The sequence below is a fragment of the Anomaloglossus baeobatrachus genome, chromosome 1 (genome assembly GCF_048569485.1).
Source record: "Anomaloglossus baeobatrachus isolate aAnoBae1 chromosome 1, aAnoBae1.hap1, whole genome shotgun sequence".
NCBI lineage: Eukaryota > Metazoa > Chordata > Amphibia > Anura > Aromobatidae > Anomaloglossus > Anomaloglossus baeobatrachus.
Window position 1 is genome coordinate 643,263,862 of NC_134353.1, and position 19,728 is coordinate 643,283,589.

Consider the following 19,728-nt stretch of genomic DNA (forward strand, 5'->3'; position numbering starts at 1 on the left):
GCAGATAAATCGGGGGCAAAGCTGCACTGAGAACAGGAGACCCCTCCGTCAGATGCAAGCCCATCATTAGACGGCACAGCATTATGGTAAGTTATAGAATGCCCTCTGTGTGCCAGTGACTGAACCACCACTTACATGTCCCACAGCCTGACCCCCGGAACAATCCAGACTGGGGCACCGATGCCTGAGGGAAACAATCAATGGAGAGGTCTTATTCTTCACAAGTAAGAGGATTGGAACAAAAATAAGGCCTAAGAAGATTGAGACTGATGACTGGGAAAGCTGGAAACCGTCAGTCACCACTGAGGAAACGTGGTATGCCACTGCGATGGAGAAGCCTACATATTGGTGCAGTTACCATGGGATCTGGTCACTGACTACAAGCCGCCTCTCCTCCTCTATGGCTTCTGAACGAATACATACTGAATCCACAGCAGTCACCGCCACTACAGTCTACCAGACGCCTCCATATTGGTGCAGTTACTATGGAGCCCAGTCATTGGACTACAAGCCTCCTCCTCTATGGCCACCATACATATACATAGTGAATGCACAGCAGTCATTACCACATGAACCCTCAGCCCAGAGGCCTCCATATTGGTGCAGTTACTGACTACAAGCCTCCTCCTCTATGGCCACCATACATATACATAGTGAATGCACAGCAGTCATTACCACATGAACCCTCAGCCCAGAGGCCTCCATATTGGTGCAGTTACTGACTACAAGCCTCCTCCTCTATGGCCGCCATACATATACATAGTGACTCCACAGCAGCCACCACCACATGAACAGTCTGCCCAGAGGCCTCCATATTGGTGCAGTTTCCATGGCGCCCGCTCACTGACTACAAGCCTCTTCACCACCAGAGACACATGTACAATCCCCCTGGAAGCCAGAGCCGTGTCCCGGCGTCCATTAGCCTCACGCCAGCCTCCACCACCATCTCGCTTGATAACAAGGTGCCTCACCTCCATATTCAGGGCCGTGGGCTCCCCTTCTTTTTTATAACTACACTTCTCCGCCTGCACCAAGATGGCGGCACATCCGCTTCCGGGGAGGCACGGCCCGTCATCCTGCAGAGGGGCTGGTTTACCTCCTGTATGACAGTATGATAGCAGTGGAGACACAGGGGCGTGGCTGGCGACACCCCCCTGCTCTACTGACCAATAGGATGACACTTCCGGGAACGATAGAGTCTGAACAGCAGATAGAACGCCCCCCACCTGCAGCATAGTGGAGACATCCAGCGGGTAGAGCGTCTCGTCCCCTCCGTGATCCTCCGTGTATCCGGGCTGCAGTCATGTCATACGCGTATCTATTCAAATACATAATCATCGGGGACACAGGTACGTGATGGCGGGCGCCCTCCTGCACCGCATGTGCTGTGTGTACAGGGCAGGGGGCATGTACCGGAGGCACCCAGCTTTCCCGGGCTCCGGAGTGGTGAGCGCAGCCTCTGGCGGGGTGGGGGGCTAGCATCAGATTGAGGGTTTGCATTGTTTATATAGGCCGTTGAGATGATTAAGCCTTGATGTGCCTGGTGGACATCCCCTTTAAAAGTGTGAGTATGTATGTATGTGTATATCAAAAATCAAATCAAATCAAATCTTTATTTTTATATAGCGCTAACATATTCCGCAGCGCTTTACATACATCAGGAACGCTGTCCCCATTGGGGCTCACAATCTAGAGTCCCTATCTGTATGTCTTTTGGAGTGTGGGAGGAAACCGGAGAACCCGGAGGAAACCCACGCAAACACGGGGAGAACATACAAACTCCTTGCAGATGGTGTCCTTGGTGGGATTTGAACCCAGGACCCCAGCGCTGCAAGACTGCAGTGCTAACCACTAAGCCACCGTGCCGTACCGTTCTTTCGCTGGGGGTCACGTGCAGGAAACATCTGCGGGAGTTCCTAGAAACCTGGTCTACAGCGCCCCCCCTGTGGCCAGACGCACAAGGTAACTGATTGAATTGCATACCTGTTGTAACCCATGCTTTGATTGTAACTGTACTCTGACATATGTATATTCTGTAGAGTCCCTATTGTATATATTGTAGTTCTAGTGTGCTTTAGGCTGATTAAATTATATAATTAATCTTGGGCTGTTCTGTTATCTCGATCTTGAATCCCACGTCTGTGTGTTCGGCTAATAGTTACCGTGAAGCGGTTGGTGGCAGCGAGTTTGTGCCAAGGATTATTGTGGGGAGGCCAGTGAGATTCGGGGAGATTTTATATATTCCGCCCGCGGAGGTCGGGGGAATATATACCTTACTCTCACCGGGGACCCTTCAATAATCGGCATAAGTAGTATAGCGGCCTCCTTGCTTATTGTCGGGCAATTCCATAATTGGCCTGACTATAAGAGGGGCGCTAGAGAGCGCGTCACGTGCTCTGTCTGTCGGTCGGGAGGTATAAAGGAGGGGTGACCCCCACTTGTTACCCCCCGATTGTGACGTACTGGTAGCCAGCGCGGGGGATTTCTGAGTGACCCCCCCGGTGGTTTGTGACATATCTATATCTATAGCTCTGTGTGTGTCCCGCTAAAGGAATCCGCACCGTCGCATTTACAATCACGAAATTTTGCACAAACGCCCCATGTGACCCAGGGAGCGTCGTAGACTATGTTTTGACAGAAAAATTGAACCCAGCGCTTTACAGTTACTCTCTAAAATCCTGCCGCCATTAAACTGGTTATCAACTGTCAGTGGTTGCTATAGGAATAAAATAAACTGTTAGTTGAAGCTTATGTCTGAGGTTATATGATGTCGGTGGAGAGACAGAGAGAGAGGCACAGACAGCCTGGGGAAGGAGACCTGGAAAGAGACACACACACACATAGACAGACATAGAGAGAGAAATAGACAGAGACATAGACACAGACAAACAAGGAAAGAGACAGTGACACACAGACAGAGACTGGGAGAGAGACAGTTACTATCCCGGGCAACGCCGGGTACTACAGCTAGTGTGTGTGTGTGTGTATATATATATATATATATCACACACACACACACACACTGGAGGAGGTGAGCCAGCAGACCCTACTATTGCAGCGTCATTTTCCCCCTTAGTATAGCACAGTCTTGGCCTCCAGCCGCTGTACCCCCCACTGAGCGTCTCCCCTGGAGCTGAAGTCCTGGTGTGAACAGGTCCTTAGCTGCTCATCTGCTTCCAGTATCCTAATAATGGGGTGCAGAAAATAAAAGCCCAAAACTGGACCAAACTGGGTGCAAAGCCAATGACTGGCTGTGGTGTGTTTCTGCACCCGCTTCTTTTCATGTCCTACATCATGTCTGCATCCTGCCTTATCTGCGGTCTCATTGGCCCGCTATCTTTATGTCCCCCAATATTCATTGTACTAGAATGTAATAATCTACTGTTGGAGAAACAAGAGGCAGCCAACAGCTCCTTACCTGTGCCCTGAGCCTTGGGGACTCCTTATCAGGAGCCTGCTGAGCTGTGATCTGTATGGCCAGTGCTGTCTCACAGAAGTGGGGCAGAGTTCAACAGACTTGTTAATCATTATTGTGTCACGTGTTTCCTTTTATTGAGACAAATTGTTAGTATTCAGTGTAGGGGTTTGCTCGCCGCCGGTCGGTCAGGGTAGGGGTTTGCCCGCCGCCGGTCGGTCAGGGTAGGGGTTTGCCCGCCGCCGGTCGGTCAGGGTAGGGGTTTGCTCGCCGCCGGTCGGTCAGGGTAGGGGTTTGCTCGCCGCCGGTCGGTCAGGGCAGGGGTTTGCTCGCCGCCGGTCGGTCAGGGTAGGGGTTTGCTCGCCGCCGGTCGGTCAGGGTAGGGGTTTGCTCGCCGCCGGTCGGTCAGGGCAGGGGTTTGCTCGCCGCCGGTCGGTCAGGGCAGGGGTTTGCTCGCCGCCGGTCGGTCAGGGCAGGGGTTTGCTCGCCGCCGGTCGGTCAGGGCAGGGGTTTGCTCGCCGCCGGTCGGTCAGGGCAGGGGTTTGCTCGCCGCCGGTCGGTCAGGGCAGGGGTTTGCTCGCCGCCGGTCGGTCAGGGCAGGGGTTTGCTCGCCGCCGGTCGGTCAGGGCAGGGGTTTGCTCGCCGCCGGTCGGTCAGGGCAGGGGTTTGCTCGCCGCCGGTCGGTCAGGGCAGGGGTTTGCTCGCCGCCGGTCGGTCAGGGCAGGGGTTTGCTCGCCGCCGGTCGGTCAGGGTAGGGGTTTGCGTGCCGCCGGTCGGTCAGGGTAGGGGTTTGGCCGCCGCTGGACCACTCAACCTTAATCAATTCAGGACCCATATTAATATAAAATTATCCCCTGCTGTAGAAGCGGTGTTCCTCGTGGTGTCATTACTGTATATTGTTTTGTGTTGACTGCATTTTATCAGAGCATCCGACCACCCTGGCAGAGCACTTGTGTCATTGCCCATATTCAGGATAGCAGCGTTCTGAACGAGGTGTTGTACAGTATAAAGATAGTGGATGGGATTTATAGAAAATCATGTCCACTGTGCTTCTTCTTTTTGTTTTTTTACACTGTAAATTGACCTGTGATGCAGCTTAGAAATCCACAGCATGCCAACTTCTCTTGCGGAGATAGACTTCTTTTAGATGCAGTTTAAAAACAGCATGCGTTGTAAGTGCGTATACTATGCAAACATTTTCAGCTATCAGTAAAGTTGGTTGAAAGACAGAAAGCTAACCAAAGTAATGTCCCACCCCCTACATATTGCACACTTCCACCCTCTAGTGCCTTTTATGTGGCACTAAAGTGTGTTTGGCCTAGTTTAACCTAATAATTAAAAAATGTCATAGGGTCCCCCCAGTTTTGATAACCAGCCAAGGTAAAGCAGACAGCTGAGGGCTAGTATTATCAGGCTTAGTTATTTGGCCCTTCCCAGGCTAAAAATAGCAGCCCGCAGCCCCAGAAGTGACGCATCACATTAGAGGCTCCAATTGTGGTGCTATGCATTGGCTCTTCCCAGTTGCCCTGGTGCAGTGGCAATCGGGGTAATATTTTTGGGGGTTAATGTCACTTGGCATGAAGCCCAGATATTAGTAAAGGAGAAGCGTCTATCAGACACCCCCATTACTAACCTAGTAAGGGAAAAGAAAAAGCGCACACACAAATATTTTATTTTAGGTAAAACATTCTTCCCCTGGTTTACCAATTTATAAAAAAAAAGAAACCATACAGCTCTGAAGTAGTCCAGGGAATCTGACGTAGTCCACATATAGGATCCTGAAAGACATAAAAAGAGCGAGGTAAAGAAATATAAACGAGACTGTCCCTCAGTCACCAATCTATTATGTAATAAAGAATCCCCGCATCTCTGCTATAGTCCATGGTGCTCCCATGGCATCCACAGATTGTATCAGTAACGGTACTGCTCATCACCACCCTCGCTGGGTCACACAGAGGGCAGCGCGAGAGCTGGAAGGTCAGATGAGCGGTGACCCCACTGACTCCTCACAGAATCTGTGGACCTTGTGTTAACGCCATGGACTATGTCAGAGCTGTGGGGATTGTATTTTTTTTTTTTCTCCATACTAAATTGGTAAACGAGGGACTGCATCTTGGTTTTATTTCTTTTTATGTATTTCAGGTTCCCATTTGTGGACACGTCCATTTCGGTGGGCTACTTCGGAGCTGCATGGCTTTTTTTTTTCTTTAATAAATTGGTGAACCGGGACAAAAGACAATGGTTTTTAAAATCAAAAATTGTGCTGTTTGTTTTTTTTTTTTTATTTATTTATTTATTTTTTTGCTTTACAGTTACTGGGTTAGTAATGGGGTTGTTTGACAGACTCCTCTCCATTACGAAGACCAGGGCTTGATGCCAGCTGACACAACACAGCTGACCTTAACCCCCAACTACCATTACCCCAATTTCCACTGTATCAGGGCAATTAGAAAGAGCTAGGCTAAATGCCAGAATTGGTGCATCTAATGTGATGCGCCAAATCTGGGGCGGCTGCGGTCTGCTATTTTTAGGCTGGGAAGGGGCTAATATCCATGGGCCTTCCCAGTCTGATAATGGCCCACAGCTGTCTGCTTTACCGTGGCTAAGTATCAAAAATTGGGGGACTATATATATATATATATATATATATATATATATATATATATATATATATATATATATATATATATATATATATATATATATATATATATATATATATATATATATATATATATATATATATATATATGTATGCATATGTGTTTTATTATATTCATTTGGTTAAACTAAGCTAAACAATCTTTAGTGCCACATGAAAGGCTCTAAAGGGTGGGACTGTACAATATGTAGAGAGTGGGATGTTATTTTGCTTTGGTCAACTTCCTATTTGTTTTATTCAACCAACTTTATTGAGACAAGAACGCAAGAAAAAAAAAAGTGAGCTGAAGTGTGGCATTCTTGCGGAAATTCAGCTTCGTGAAAACCTGAACAAACACTGATCGTTGGAATGTACCTTTAATGAGCCACAGCCAAAACATGGCCCCTCTGTCTGCAGGTGTCTTGTAACACAACGATGTAGGACCAGCAGCGCCCCATCACTGGACCGACACCACTGCAGGAGACTGCTATACACAGTTGTCATTCTGACTTGATCTAGGGTTGTGCTGTAGTGGCCAACACCTAAGTATTTACCTGTAGGAAATACTGGATGTAGCTGCGTAAGCATATTTAAATTAGCTTGTTTTCCCCAATTTACCAGTAAGGGCCCAGTCACACTAAACAACTTACCATCGATCCCAACAACGATACAACCTGATAGGGATCGCTGGTAAGTTGCTAGGAGGTCGCTGGTGAGATGTCCACTAAACGACGCTCCAGCGATCCCACCAGCAACCTGACCTGGCAGGGATCGCTGGAGCGTCGCTACACGTGGAAGATGCTGCGCTTGGTAACTAAGGTAAATATCGGGTACCCAAACCGATATTTACCTTAGTTACCAGCGCACACCGCTTAGCGCTAGCTCCCTGCACACCTAGCCACAGTACACATCGGGTTAATTACCCGATGTGTACTCTGCTACGTGAGCAGGGAGCCGGCACTGACAGCTGAGAGCGGCGGACGCTGGTAACGAAGGTAAATATCGGGTAACCAAGGAAAGGGCTTCTTGGTTACCCGCTGTTTACCGTGGTTACCAGCGTCCGCAGAAGCCGGCTCCTGCTGCCTGCACATTTAGTTGTTGCTGTCTCGCTGTCACACACAGCGATGTGTGCTTCACAGCGGGACAGCAACAACTAAAAAATGGCCCAGGACATTCAGCAACAACCAACGACCTCACAGCAGGGGCCAGGTTGTTGCTGGATGTCACACACAACAACATCGCTAGCAACTTGTGCCTCAGCAGCGATGTTGCTAGTGATGTTGCTTAGTGTGACGATACCTTTAGTCACTAAGATTACCATAATATATTTTCCTTATTGATACCCAGATTTTCCCCCCTCATCATTAAAGCAAATCACCAGCCATCACAGTGCAAACTGCACATATCATTACATAGCTCTTAGAGGTGATGTATTTACTTTGAAGATCCATTTTAGAATGGTTGTATAATCCTTTATGACCACTTACCTTATAGCCTGATTGACAGCTCCTCTGTGTCCCTCCTCCCTGCTGCTGCTCAGATCTCACACTACACAGGACAAGCTGCAGCTGTCAGTCAAGTTGGGAGGGAGACTGAGTACACTTGGACTCCCCATATCGTTCTCTATGGCTGAACTTGTAAAATGCTCATTTTAAGATTGTGATTCTACAGCCACTCTGACACGGCTATTCACAGTAAGTACATCAGTGTCATCTGTGTATGAGAAAGGGGTTGTCCGGTCTAAATCCATGCAAATGTATTATGCCATGCAGCATGCGTGTAGTCAAATTCAATCCGAAAAAGAAAAGACAAGGCACTCACCGGTGATGCAACAGGACGGCTGTTAAGTCCAGCAAAAAGGTTACACGTGTAGGCTTGGGGGGGAGGCACACAGCATGGTGAAGACGGCCGTTTCGCTCCTACGCTTGGCGGTTCTATGAGTGGACTTGTAGAAGCGCCAAGCGCATGCGCAAAACGGCCGTCTTCTCCATGCTGTGTGCCCCACGCTCACAAGCCTACACGTAACCTTTTTACATACACTGTCTAAAAAGACACATCTGCATGTTTTTCTCACTATCTGACATGAAATCAGAATAAACCTTTCCTGTTTTAGGTCAATTAGGAACCAAAATTATTTATATTTGCCAAATGCCAGAATAATGAGAGAGAATGTTTTAAGGCATTTTTATTATTTTCTGCAAAGTCAAAAGTTTACATTGAGTACTATGCCTTTAAACAATATGGGACAGCCCATATGATGTCTTATCTTTTGGAAGCTTCTGATAGGTTTCTTGGCAACATTTGAGTTAGAGACACAACTGTGGATATATTTTAATGCACACCTGAAACACACTTCTTTTTTGCTTAGCATCAGAATTGTGGACTTGCACAAGTCTGGTTCATCCTTGGGTGCAATTTCCAGATACCTGGAAGGTCCCTTGTTCATCTGTACAAACAATTATACGCAAGTACAAACAAGATGGTAATGTCCAGCCATCATACCACTCAGGAAGAAGCCATGTTCTGTGTACCAGAGATGAACGTGCTTTGGTCAAACGTGCATATCAACCCAAGAACAAAAGCAATAGACCTTGTGAAGATGCTGGCAGAAGCTGGTAAGATTGTGTCATTTTCCAGAGTGAAAAGAGTACTGTATCAACATGGGCTGAAAGGTCACTCTGCCTGGATGAAGACATTACTCCAAAGAAACACAAAAAAAAACTGATTGTTTGCAAATGCATACAGGAACAAAGACCTTCATATTTGGAGACATGTCCTGTAGTCTGTAAAAATTAAAATGTAACTTTTTGGTCATAATAACACTATAGCCTACAATAGCCCTCAGTCCAGTACACCACTGCGCAACCAGCTCTGTCCTCACCTATTGTACCATCACCCATTCCCTGTAGACTGTGAGCCCTCGCGGGCAGGGTCCTCTCTCCTCCTATACCAGTCTGTTATGTACTGTTAATGATTGTTGTACGTATACCCTCTTTCACTTGTAAAGCGCCATGGAATAAATGGCGCTATAATAATAATGATAATACAGTGGAATCTTGCTTAACGAGAACAATCCGTTCTGGGAATGTGCTTGTTAACCAAGTTAACTCGTTCAGCAAAGCAAGATTTCCCATAGGAAATCATTGAAATGCAGACAATTTGTTCCACAACTTGTTAAATGCTTCATCCTGGTCCCCTATTCTATCATTTCACACATGCACAAACTCACACAAACACGCACATATTATATGCTCACCTTACCTTCCGTTCCATCGCCAGTCTCCTGGGACTTGCTGTTCTCTGGTACGGGGCCGAGCTGTGTATCTGGTTACCATAACGACGAGGGAGGAACTTCTGCGGCCAGAGCGCTGGCGTCAAAGGCAGAGCCGCTTGCCTCTGATTGGCCAGCGCGCTGCCTGTGAGTAGCGTTGACAGGAAGTTCCTGCTTCGTCGCTATGGATGCCGATGCACAGCCTGGAGTGGAGTGGAGCGGAGCGGCGAACTACAGGACCCAGGAGGCCGGCGATGAAATGGAAGGTACACATTATGCTCACCTTACTTTCCGTTCCGCCGCCGGCCTGATGGTACTTATAGTTCGCCACAAGGACGTCGCAATGTACGGAAGGTAAGGTGACCATAATACTGTATGTGTTTGTGTGTACATGTGTGTGTTTGTGTGGACTGCAAGTGCGGGTTAGAGCGCAGTGGATGTACGGAATCAGAAGTGTGTGCGGTGAGGATTTCGCTTGTCCAGCAAAGCTTTCTTGTAAACCGGGTTACAAATTTACAGAAAGCTTTGCTTGTTAAGCGAAATTCTCGTTAAGTGGGTTACTCGTTAAGCGAGGTACCACCGTAATAATATGTTTGGAGGAAAAAGGGGAGAAGCTTTGAAGCATGTTGTGGGGTTGTTTTGCTTTAGGAGGGACTGGTGCACTTCACACAATAGATGTCATGAAGAAAGATTATGTTGCAACATCTCAAGACATCAGCCAGGAAAGTAACACTTGGTGGAAATGGGTCTTCCAAATGGACAATGACCTGAAGCATACTGCTAAACTGGTTACAAAAGTGGCTTAAGGATAACAAAGTCAATGTTTTTGAGTGGCCATCATAATGCCCTGATCTCAATCCTATTGAAAATTTATGGGCAAAGCTGAAAAGTCAAATGCGAGAAAAGCGACCTACAAACATGGCTCAGTTACACCAGTTCTGTCAGGAGAAATGGGCCCAAATTACTACCAACTATTGTGAGAAGCTTGTGGAAGGAGATCCAAAACATGATCAAAGTCATACAGTTTAAGGGCAATGGTACTAAATATGTATGTAAACTTTTGACATTGCAGAAAGTAATAAAAATGCCTTAACATTCTCTCTCTCTCATTATTCTGGCATTTGGAAAATATAAATAATTTTGGTTCCTAATTGACCTAAAACAGGAAAATGTATTCTGATTTCATGTCAGATAGTGAGGCTACAAGCAATATAGTGGGCAATATACATGGTGTGTGAGGCGACCTGTACACATATAATCCCCTGCAGTGATAAAGCATTGTAGTGAATTATAGAAACACAGAAAAAAAATGCAGAAAGGCAATGTGCACATGTTTTATTTTATGCGTTTACCCTTGCAGATTTGAATCAGCACTGCTAGAAAAAAAGCATCCCAGCAAAATCTGAGAATCCTGACTTGCTTTTTTTTTTTTTCCTTGCAGATTTTGCTGCTGAAAAAAGAAGCTGCATGTCAATTTTTTTTTTTTTTAAAATTCTTATTTATAATCCACTGCCATGCTTTATCACTACAGGTGATTATATCTGTACAGTTCGCCTCACACGCTATGCATACAGCTCTGTGGCTCCGTAACCCGGGGTCGTCATGGTGATGACCCAGGGTTGCCATGGCAGTGATTGGGTCCCTATGATTGCATTACAAGGACCCAATAGCCAGGCAGAGGTAAGCGATCCCTCTCCTTGCCTCCTGAAAGCTGCAATCGCATTGATCGCAGCATTCAGAGAGTTAAACTGGCGGGAGCGGTGCAGGAACTACTTCGGGCAGTGAGAGCTGGGTTTCGGCTGTAACATCAGCTGGAGACCTGACGGTGATTGTGGGGGTACAGCGCCTGAATCCCCAAGATCGCCATGAACCAAAAAAAAGTGAAAAAATATGCTAATGCAATGAAAAATGTGCGGTTTTTTTTTTTTTTGTTTTCCTGCCAAAACATGCTTTTGTATGTGCAGAGAATCTGCACATAAAATCAATGTGTGCACATGGCCTAATAATTAACATGCTGCTTCTTCTTTTCTGCAGCAAATCTGCAAGGAAAAAATGAAAACCTGTGCAGAGCAAGTCCATATTCTCATAGACTGTGCTGGGATGCAGTTTTCCTTACAGTATTGATTAAAATCTGCAAGGAAAGACTCATTAATAAAAGTGATGTGTGCACAGAGCCTTAGGCCATGTGCAGCGGGAGCTTTTTGCTGTGGAGTTTTCCGCGGAAAACCTGCGGATTTTTCTGGATTTTCCAGATAAATCCGCAGGTTCTAGCATGTACAGGCACTCCCCATGTTACCCTATGGTACATGGGGAGTGTCTGTGTCCACGCTACGGAATCTCCTGCGGAGATCCCTCAGCCGCACCTAACTGCATGTCAATTATTCATGCGGATTTACTTGCGGAGATCCCGGCCCTCCGCTATGGAGATAGAGGCCGGGACGTCCGCTGGTAAATCGCGTGAAACTCCGCATGTTTCCCGCAGCTATTCCGCTGGAAACTCGCAGCTAAAAATAGCTGCGGATGCCGGCGGGCAGCTGCGGGAAACATGCGGCCGTACCTGCGGATACATCCGCAGGTACGAGCGTCCCGTGGGCACATGGCCTTAATCTCTCTAGCACAGTGATTGCTGTAGTACTCTGAAATGACCACCATCTGTCTAGAGAGCTACGTCCGGACAGGTGGCTCTGAGCATGTGCAGTATACCACGCACTGGCATCCTACTGCACATGCTCACAGGCATCTGTCCGGCTCTAGCTTTCTAGGAGCGCTTTGTTACGTTTTATTGTAGTGATACCTTCCTAGACAATTGGAATATAACTTACTAATAAGTGGTGTGTAGGAATTCCTTAATAGCAACATCTGATTCTTTTAACCCCTGTAACTACTCTCAAGAAGCTGTGAGGTATGAACTTCAAAATGCAAAAGGAGAGAAAACCGTTAAAATGCACTAAAAGAGGAACTACGTGATTGACAAGGCCACGTGCACACTTCCGTATATGATTAGACAGTCAATGTGGCGTTAACCCTTTAGGAATCGTGCCACTAAAGCAGAGATATCTGTATATTCTGGTTTAACCCCTTAAGAGTGGGCTATTTTAGTCCCTAATATTGGTTATTGTATAGGGGACATTAGCCGTGGGCTAGAGCCACCAGAAGCTTGGTAGCCATGCGCCACCTTTGTATTGATGTCTGTGGGCATCACTATTCTAATATGGGGCTGGCGTAGTCTTTCATCTTACCTTCCCCCGAAGGACTCCCTGTTCTGGTACAAGAACACCTGAACCGCAGAGAATCCGAGGCTGGCAGCTTGTTCTAGATTTTCTTTTTGCACTTTGAGTATTGTTAGAAATGAAATTCTCCCCGGATTGTGGGCAGATTCTGTGCCAGCTCAGGCGGAGGGGCCTGTGTGTCCCAGCTTCTCGATGGCATTGCCCTGGCCGGATGATATATCTGGCATAAACATTGCTGCTTCCTTATCTTCCTGGACGCCTGCCACGTGATACCAACATCCAGCCCCACTGATGCCTCACATTCCACAGCGCCATCCTCGTCCTCCTCTACATTCCTCTAGGAGGGGTGCTTGCTGCACACACTGGATTGTATTACTTGTCTTTTGTCTGGGTGGATTGTAAGCCAGGACCAGATCAAAGTACAACACACATCCAAATCTTCCCGTAGACATTTCTACCTGTGGATTTCCCTCCTGGTTTTGCATAACAAATACTGATGCAAAGTCCTGCCACAACTTTCCCAAATCACAGCGGCCATTTTCGGATATATGGCTGCATTAGGAGGGCCAGTGCTCATGTCTGATTATATGAGCTAAACAAGAAAGCCGCGGAGACGCCATCACATGTTTCTCAACGCTGGCAGGAAACTAGCCATGTCTTTCACTGGGAAGGAACAACCACAGGAAGGGCAGTCTCCAGTCAAGGAGACCACCTATGCTAAACATGGTATCCATCCACAGACAGCTGTTTCTGGGTATTTGCCCCTCATCAGTGTGGAGTAGGAAACTGGCTAGTGGGTGCAATGCCTAGTAAAAGGCTATATAGGTAAGGATGGTTGACCTTAGGGAGATCAACATCCAGCACCGCGGAGACACCATCACGTGTTTCTCAATGTAGCCTTTTACTAGGCATTGCTCCCACTAGCCAGTTGTTCCTTCCCGGTGAAAGACCTGGCTAGTTTACTGCCAGCGTTGAGAAGCATGTGATGGTGTCTCCGCGGCTTTCTTGTTTCGCATATTTCCCAGGGGGCATTGTTCTAGAATCACTGCGTTGAGAAACAAGTGATGGTGTCTCCGCGGTGCTGGATGTTGATCTCCCTAAGGTCAACCATCCTTACCTATGATTATATGAGCTGATTTTATTTGTCTGATTTTATGTATATTATTATTTATTTATTTTTTTTATTTATTTATTTTTTTTAATTATTTTAGAAATATATAGATATATATATAATATTTTATGTTTAATATATAGTATATATAATTTGCACTGTAGGTGGTGTCTCCTTTTTATTAAAAATGTAAAATAAGTGACCTCGATTGATTTAGTTAGACACTCGACCCATAACTGCTTTTAACTTTAAAACTTAAAAACCTAACGATCTTGTGTGAAGCTATCAACAAGTTTTTACTATATAATCTGAGAGCACCGCCGTTTCACTACAATCTGCGTTTAATCAGCAGGAGATTATCACTACAGGAGAACTGGCTTCATGCCTCCTTGTCCAACCACGTCCACATCACTGATTAGCAGCTTTATGCCGATGCAACGTGCACAGAGAAAGCTGTCAATCAGTGGTGGGTCATATGGATGGGCTCAGCATTCTGGAAACTGCTAGATCATCATCAGAGAAAAGTGATTGAATCAAAACGACAGCAAGCAAACAAGCCAGGGACAGATCACTGGAATCAGGGTCTCTACCCCTACGTTAAGCTTCTCTGAGAATACATGGCAAAAACCTGTGGACAGATTCCATGTAAGTGTTAATAACTGATAATGGATTTTTTTTTTCTTGCAGGAGTGGGAAAATCCTGTCTACTGTTGCAGTTTACAGATAAGAGATTTCAGCCAGTTCATGATTTAACAATAGGTGAATTGTCTTTTTTTCCATATCTGGCTTTCTGTATAGTTCACTGTTTTTTTTGTAGAATACATACAGAACCTTGAAAAAGTATTCATACCCCGTGAACTTTTGCACAACCACAAACTTAAATTATTTTTTTTAATTGGGATTTTATATGATATACCAACACTAACTAGCAAGTATTTATGAAGTGGAAAGGAAATGATACGTGGTTTTCTAATTATTTTAAAACTATATATCTGAAAAGTGATGTGTATTTGTATTCAGCCCCCTAAAATCCTGAGTGGCCGTCTGAAGTCACCTAATTAGTAAATTAAATCGACCGGTGGTTATTTACTCTCTGTATAACTACAGCTGCTGTGCGTAGGCCTCAAATTTTATGGTAGAGTAGCAAGAAGAAAGACAGGGCAATCCTGCAGGAAAACCTGTTAGGGGCTGCAAAAGACTTGAGAATGGGCTGTAGTTTCCCTTCCAGCAGGACAACAACCCTAAACATACTGCCAGAGCTATAATGGGATTGTTTAGAGCAGGGGTCTCTAACTCGGCTGGGTGTATGGGCCGCACAGAGAAAATAAATCTGGGGGGGGGCGCATTCTTTGCAGGACAAAGTGGCATTTTTATTGGTACCATATTTAGTTTACACACCTTTTGGATCACTGGTTTTGAACATTTTTCACTTGTTTATTATAACATACATGCACGTTCTTTGTTTAAATATAAAAAAAACCAAAAACAAACATTTTTGATGGTTAAAAAAGTCATGCCTTATTTTTAATTTTTTTTTTTAAACATTTTCTCTCTTTCTTGTAACTAATAGTGTTACAATTAGCACCATATAGTAATTTTGGCCAACATCTTTTAGTAATGTTCCCCATCTTGTTGTAATGTGCCCATCCTTGTCCCCTTGTAGTAATGTTTCCCATCTTTGTCCCCATCTTCTAGTAATGTGCCCATCCTTGTCCCCTTCCCATAGTAATGTGCCCATCTTTGTCCCCATCTTGTAATAATGTGCCCACCTAATCCCGATCCTATAGTAATGTGCCTACCTTGTCCCTATCCCATAGTAATGTGCCCATCCTGTAGTATTGTGTCCCATCACTGTCTCCTTTTACTAATCTGCCCATGCAGGACCTCTTCTTGTAGTAAGGTGCCCTTTCCTGGTCCTCTGCTTGTAGTTATGTCCCCACAGACATTTTGCGTTTTTCAGTTTGTTTTTTTTCCTCTTTTTTTCCTCTTTCTTCCGAGAGCCGTACCTTTTTTATTTTTCCATCTATCTTGCCATATGAAGGCTTGTTTTTTTGCGGGGCGAGTTGTTTTGAATGAAACCACAAGTTTTACCATATAGTGTACTGGAAAACGGCAAAAAAATTTCCAAGTGTGGAAAAATTGCAAAAAAAAAGTGTGAGCGAACAATAGTTTTTGGGACATTTTATTCAGTGTTCACTATATGGTACAACTGATGTTTTGGTGTGATGTCTCCGGTCAGTGTGAGTTTGGAGACGCCAAACATGTCTAGGTTTATTTGTATCTAAGGGGGTTAAAAAAAAATTCACAAGTTTGTCAAAAAAAGTGGCGCACATTTTGCGCCATTTTCCGAAACCCGTAGCATTATCATTTTTTAGGATCTATGACTCAGTGATGGCTTATTTTTTGCAACTCAAGCTGACGTTCCACCGGAAGTCACGTGATCACGCCACATGTCTTCCGATGGGGACGGGGTAAGTTATCATAATGGCTGCCCGCATATACATCTCGCTGCCAGATTTTGGCAGTAAGATGTAAGGGGTTAATACTCGCGACAAACAGGCACACATGTCAGCTGTTGAAATCAGCTGATATGTGTGCGGATCGCCACGGCCCACCCACGGTAGGGGGCGGGGATTAACCTCACACGATCCATGACGTACCCAGTACGTCATGGGTCACTAAGGGGTTAATGTGCCGTTCTACCTACACACACCATTCTTCTCACCTGTGCCCCGTGTTCCCTCGGCTGCCTCATCTCTGCTTCTTGCTGTCTGCCCCTGTTCACTATAGCGGCTGGTGCAGGGGCAGTATCCACTGGCGGCAATTTATGTCGGATGATTGTTTTGCCAGCACTCCAGTCGCAGAATCACGCTCTCTGTGCACAACGTTTCCAATGCAGCTGTCCGCCAATGCAGCGTCGGCAAAACAATCATCTGACATAAAGCGCAGACAGTGGCTGTTGCCCGTGCACCGGCCACGATAGTCAACAGGGCCACGGGCCTGGGGGGGCTGCATGAAGCAGCCCGAGGGGCCGCATGTGGCCCGCAGGCCGCGTGTTTGAGACCTCTGGTTTAGATTAAAGCATATTCGTGTGTTTGAGTGGCCCAGTCAATGTCCAGACGTAAATCCCATTGAGAATCTGGCAGGAAATGAAAATTGCTGTTCAGGCGTCTCCATCCAATCTCACTGAAATAGAGCTAGTGTGCAAAGAAGACTAGTCAAACGTTATATCCTTCTAGATGTGCAAAGTGGTAGAGATGTACCACAAAAGACCTGCCGCAGTTATTGCAGCAAAAATTGGTCCTACAAATTGACACGGGGGGGCTGAATATAAATGGTTGTCATTATTTTCAGAATTACCGTATTTTTCGTTTTATAAGATGCACCGGTTTATAAGACTCATCCTAAAGTTAGAGAGGGGGGAAAAAAAGGTAAAAAAAAAAAAAAATGGTCAGTCTTATCCTCCGATGGTTTCTTACTGGAGGGGGTCGACAGCGATAGTGGAGTGGGGTAACAGGAGGCAGGGGATGCTGGAGTAGGGCAATGCTGCGGTGGAGGCTGTCCTGGCTGCAGGGACAGTGTTGGCTGTGTGGAATAGGGCAGTGCGGCGGGCTTAAAAAAAAATGGCACCCTGAGTTGGGGTGAGCGCAGATTGAACTCTCGGCTTAATGACAAGCTGAGATCTCATCTGCACTCATGCCACCTCCAGGCACCATTTTCCTTAAGTCTGCTGCTGGGAGATCAATGCGGCGACTCCGGGTGCCATTTCAAGCCAGAGCACCTGGCACACCCGCCGCACTACTCTACCCATCCAGCACACGCCCCTGCCGCCAGCCCAGCGCCCAGTCTCCACCTCCCGGTAAGCTACATTCAGATTATAAGACTCACCCCTCATTTTCCTCCCCAATTTTGGGAAGGAAATGTGCGTCTTATAATCCGAAAAAATACAGTAAATTTCTAAAACCTGTACAAAACAATGTATCATTTCCTCTACACCTCACAAATACTATTTAGTGTTGGTATGTCACATAAAATACATTTGTTTGTGGGTGTAACGTGGGAACGTTCACGGGGTATGAATAGTTTTTCAAGGCACTGTAAATGTGATGTCTTCACTGATTTGCAGCTATAACGTTCACATAAGCAGTATTGGTGCACAGTGCCTTTCCCTGTTCTGCGTGTGTCTCATATCTTTGTATTGGACGCTTAGATTCTCCCTCACATTTTTTTCTTATGCCAAGTTTTCCTATCGGAGAAGGTTACAGCATATTGATTGGATGGGTTTATTAATTCTGATCTCTACGACCCCATCCCATAATCCCTAGAACTCGGGTGCGTTCATGGGCCATGAACCTATGAGACATTAGATTTGTCAGCCCACGTGACCTGTTTAGTCCTAAAAACGCACTTTACTAACATTATTTATGTTTTCCCAGGAGTTGAGTTTGGCGCCAGAATGATTAATATTGATGGGAAACCCATCAAGCTGCAGATATGGGACACGGTGAGACGGGATTTATATAACATATGTATATATGTAAATAAGAATACACCCCCCACATTCTTGTGAATATATTGTTATATCTTTTCATAGGACAACACAGCAGATATGACTCTTTGATACAATGTACAGTAGTCAGTGTACAGCTTGTATAACAGTGTAAATTTGGTGCCCTCTAAATAACTCAGCACACAGCCATTAGTGCCTTAACCACTAGCAACAGAAGTGAGTACACCCCTAAGTGGAAATGGCCAAATTGTGCACAAAGTATCAATATTTTGTGTGGCCACCATTATTTTCAAGCACTGCCTTAACTGTCTTGGGCATGGAGATCACTAGAGATTCACAACAGCCACTTGAATCCTCTTCCATCCTCCATTACGACATCACGGAGGTAGTTGAGGCTCGAGACATTGCACTCCTCCACCTTCCGTTTCAGGATACTAAAGAGGGTTTAGGTCTGTAGACCTTCTTGGTTAGTCCAGCACCTTATCCTCAGTTTCTTTAACAAAGCAGTGGTTGTCTTGGAGGTATGTTTAGAGTCGTTATCATGTTGGAATACTGCCCAGTTTCTAAAGGGAGGGGATGATGCTTTGCTTCAATACGTCACAGTACATGTTGGCATTCATATGAACTGTAACTCCCCACAGCTGGCAGCACTTGTTGAGCCCCAATCCATGACCTTCCACCACTGTGCTTGACTCTACTCACTTGTCTTTGTACTCCTCACCTGCTTGCAGCCACACACGTTTATCATATGAATCAAATAACTTTGTCTTGGCCTCATCAGACCACAAGACATGGTTCTAGTAATCTATGTCCGTAGTTTGTTTGTCTTCAGCAAACTGCGAGGTTTCTTGTGCATCATCTTTAGAATAGGCTTCCTTCTGGGACAACAGCCATGCAGATTATTGTGATGCAGCGTATGGTCTGATCACTGTCAGACTGAGCCCCCCCCCCTCACCTCTTTAACCTTTGCAGCAATGCTGGCAGCACTCATACGTCTATTCTGAAAAGACAACCGCTGGATATGACGCTAAGTATATGCATTCATTGTCTTTTTTTAAATCAGATACTTTTTTATTAAAACAGAATACATACAACAGAATAACAAATCGGCATCCAAATTAAATTTATCACATCTATTACCCCTTTAACTCCCCCTCCCCCACCCCGGCAGCAACACTTCTCCCCGATACTACATCCCATTTAGTACACACTTAGGATACCCTTCAACTGTAGTATAGCAACCATCCCGTTGTGCAGGAGGAACAACTAGTAACACAAATAAAACAAAACCCACACATCAGAGGTCTCAGACGACTATCCCCGTCCCATATCAGTTTACTGGTCCATCACTCGTCCTATCCGCATTGCAGCCAAGGAGACCATAGCTTCTCAAACATTTTAACATACCCCCTTCTTTCATACACTCCCTGTTCCAGCTGAAGAATACATTTCACCCTTTTAGTGTACTCTCCCCTGGTCGGGGGGTCTTTTTTAATCCAGGACCTGGCGATTAGCTTTCTTGCCGCATATAGCAGCCTAGCAATGACAAT

The 19,728-nt window shown here is 45.7% G+C and overlaps 2 protein-coding genes across 3 annotated transcripts in view; one reads left to right on the top strand and one right to left on the bottom strand.

Annotated features, from left to right (window-relative positions):
• Positions 1 to 1,066, bottom strand: part of TOX4 (TOX high mobility group box family member 4) — a 29,747-nt gene extending 28,681 nt beyond the window's left edge. For both annotated transcript variants that reach the window (XM_075319567.1, XM_075319561.1), the window contains exon 1: positions 972 to 1,066. In XM_075319567.1, coding sequence (XP_075175682.1) covers positions 972 to 977 — 6 coding nt within the window. In that variant the 5' untranslated portion in view covers positions 978 to 1,066. The remainder of the gene's footprint in view (positions 1 to 971) is intronic.
• Positions 1,067 to 1,174: 108 nt separating this feature from the next.
• The window catches only part of RAB2B (RAB2B, member RAS oncogene family), a 29,723-nt gene continuing 11,169 nt past the window's right edge, over positions 1,175 to 19,728 (top strand). The window contains 5 exon segments of the mRNA XM_075319577.1: positions 1,175 to 1,219; positions 1,221 to 1,274; positions 1,277 to 1,349; positions 14,356 to 14,427; positions 18,105 to 18,172. Of these exon segments, the coding sequence (XP_075175692.1) occupies positions 1,175 to 1,219; positions 1,221 to 1,274; positions 1,277 to 1,349; positions 14,356 to 14,427; positions 18,105 to 18,172 (312 nt within the window).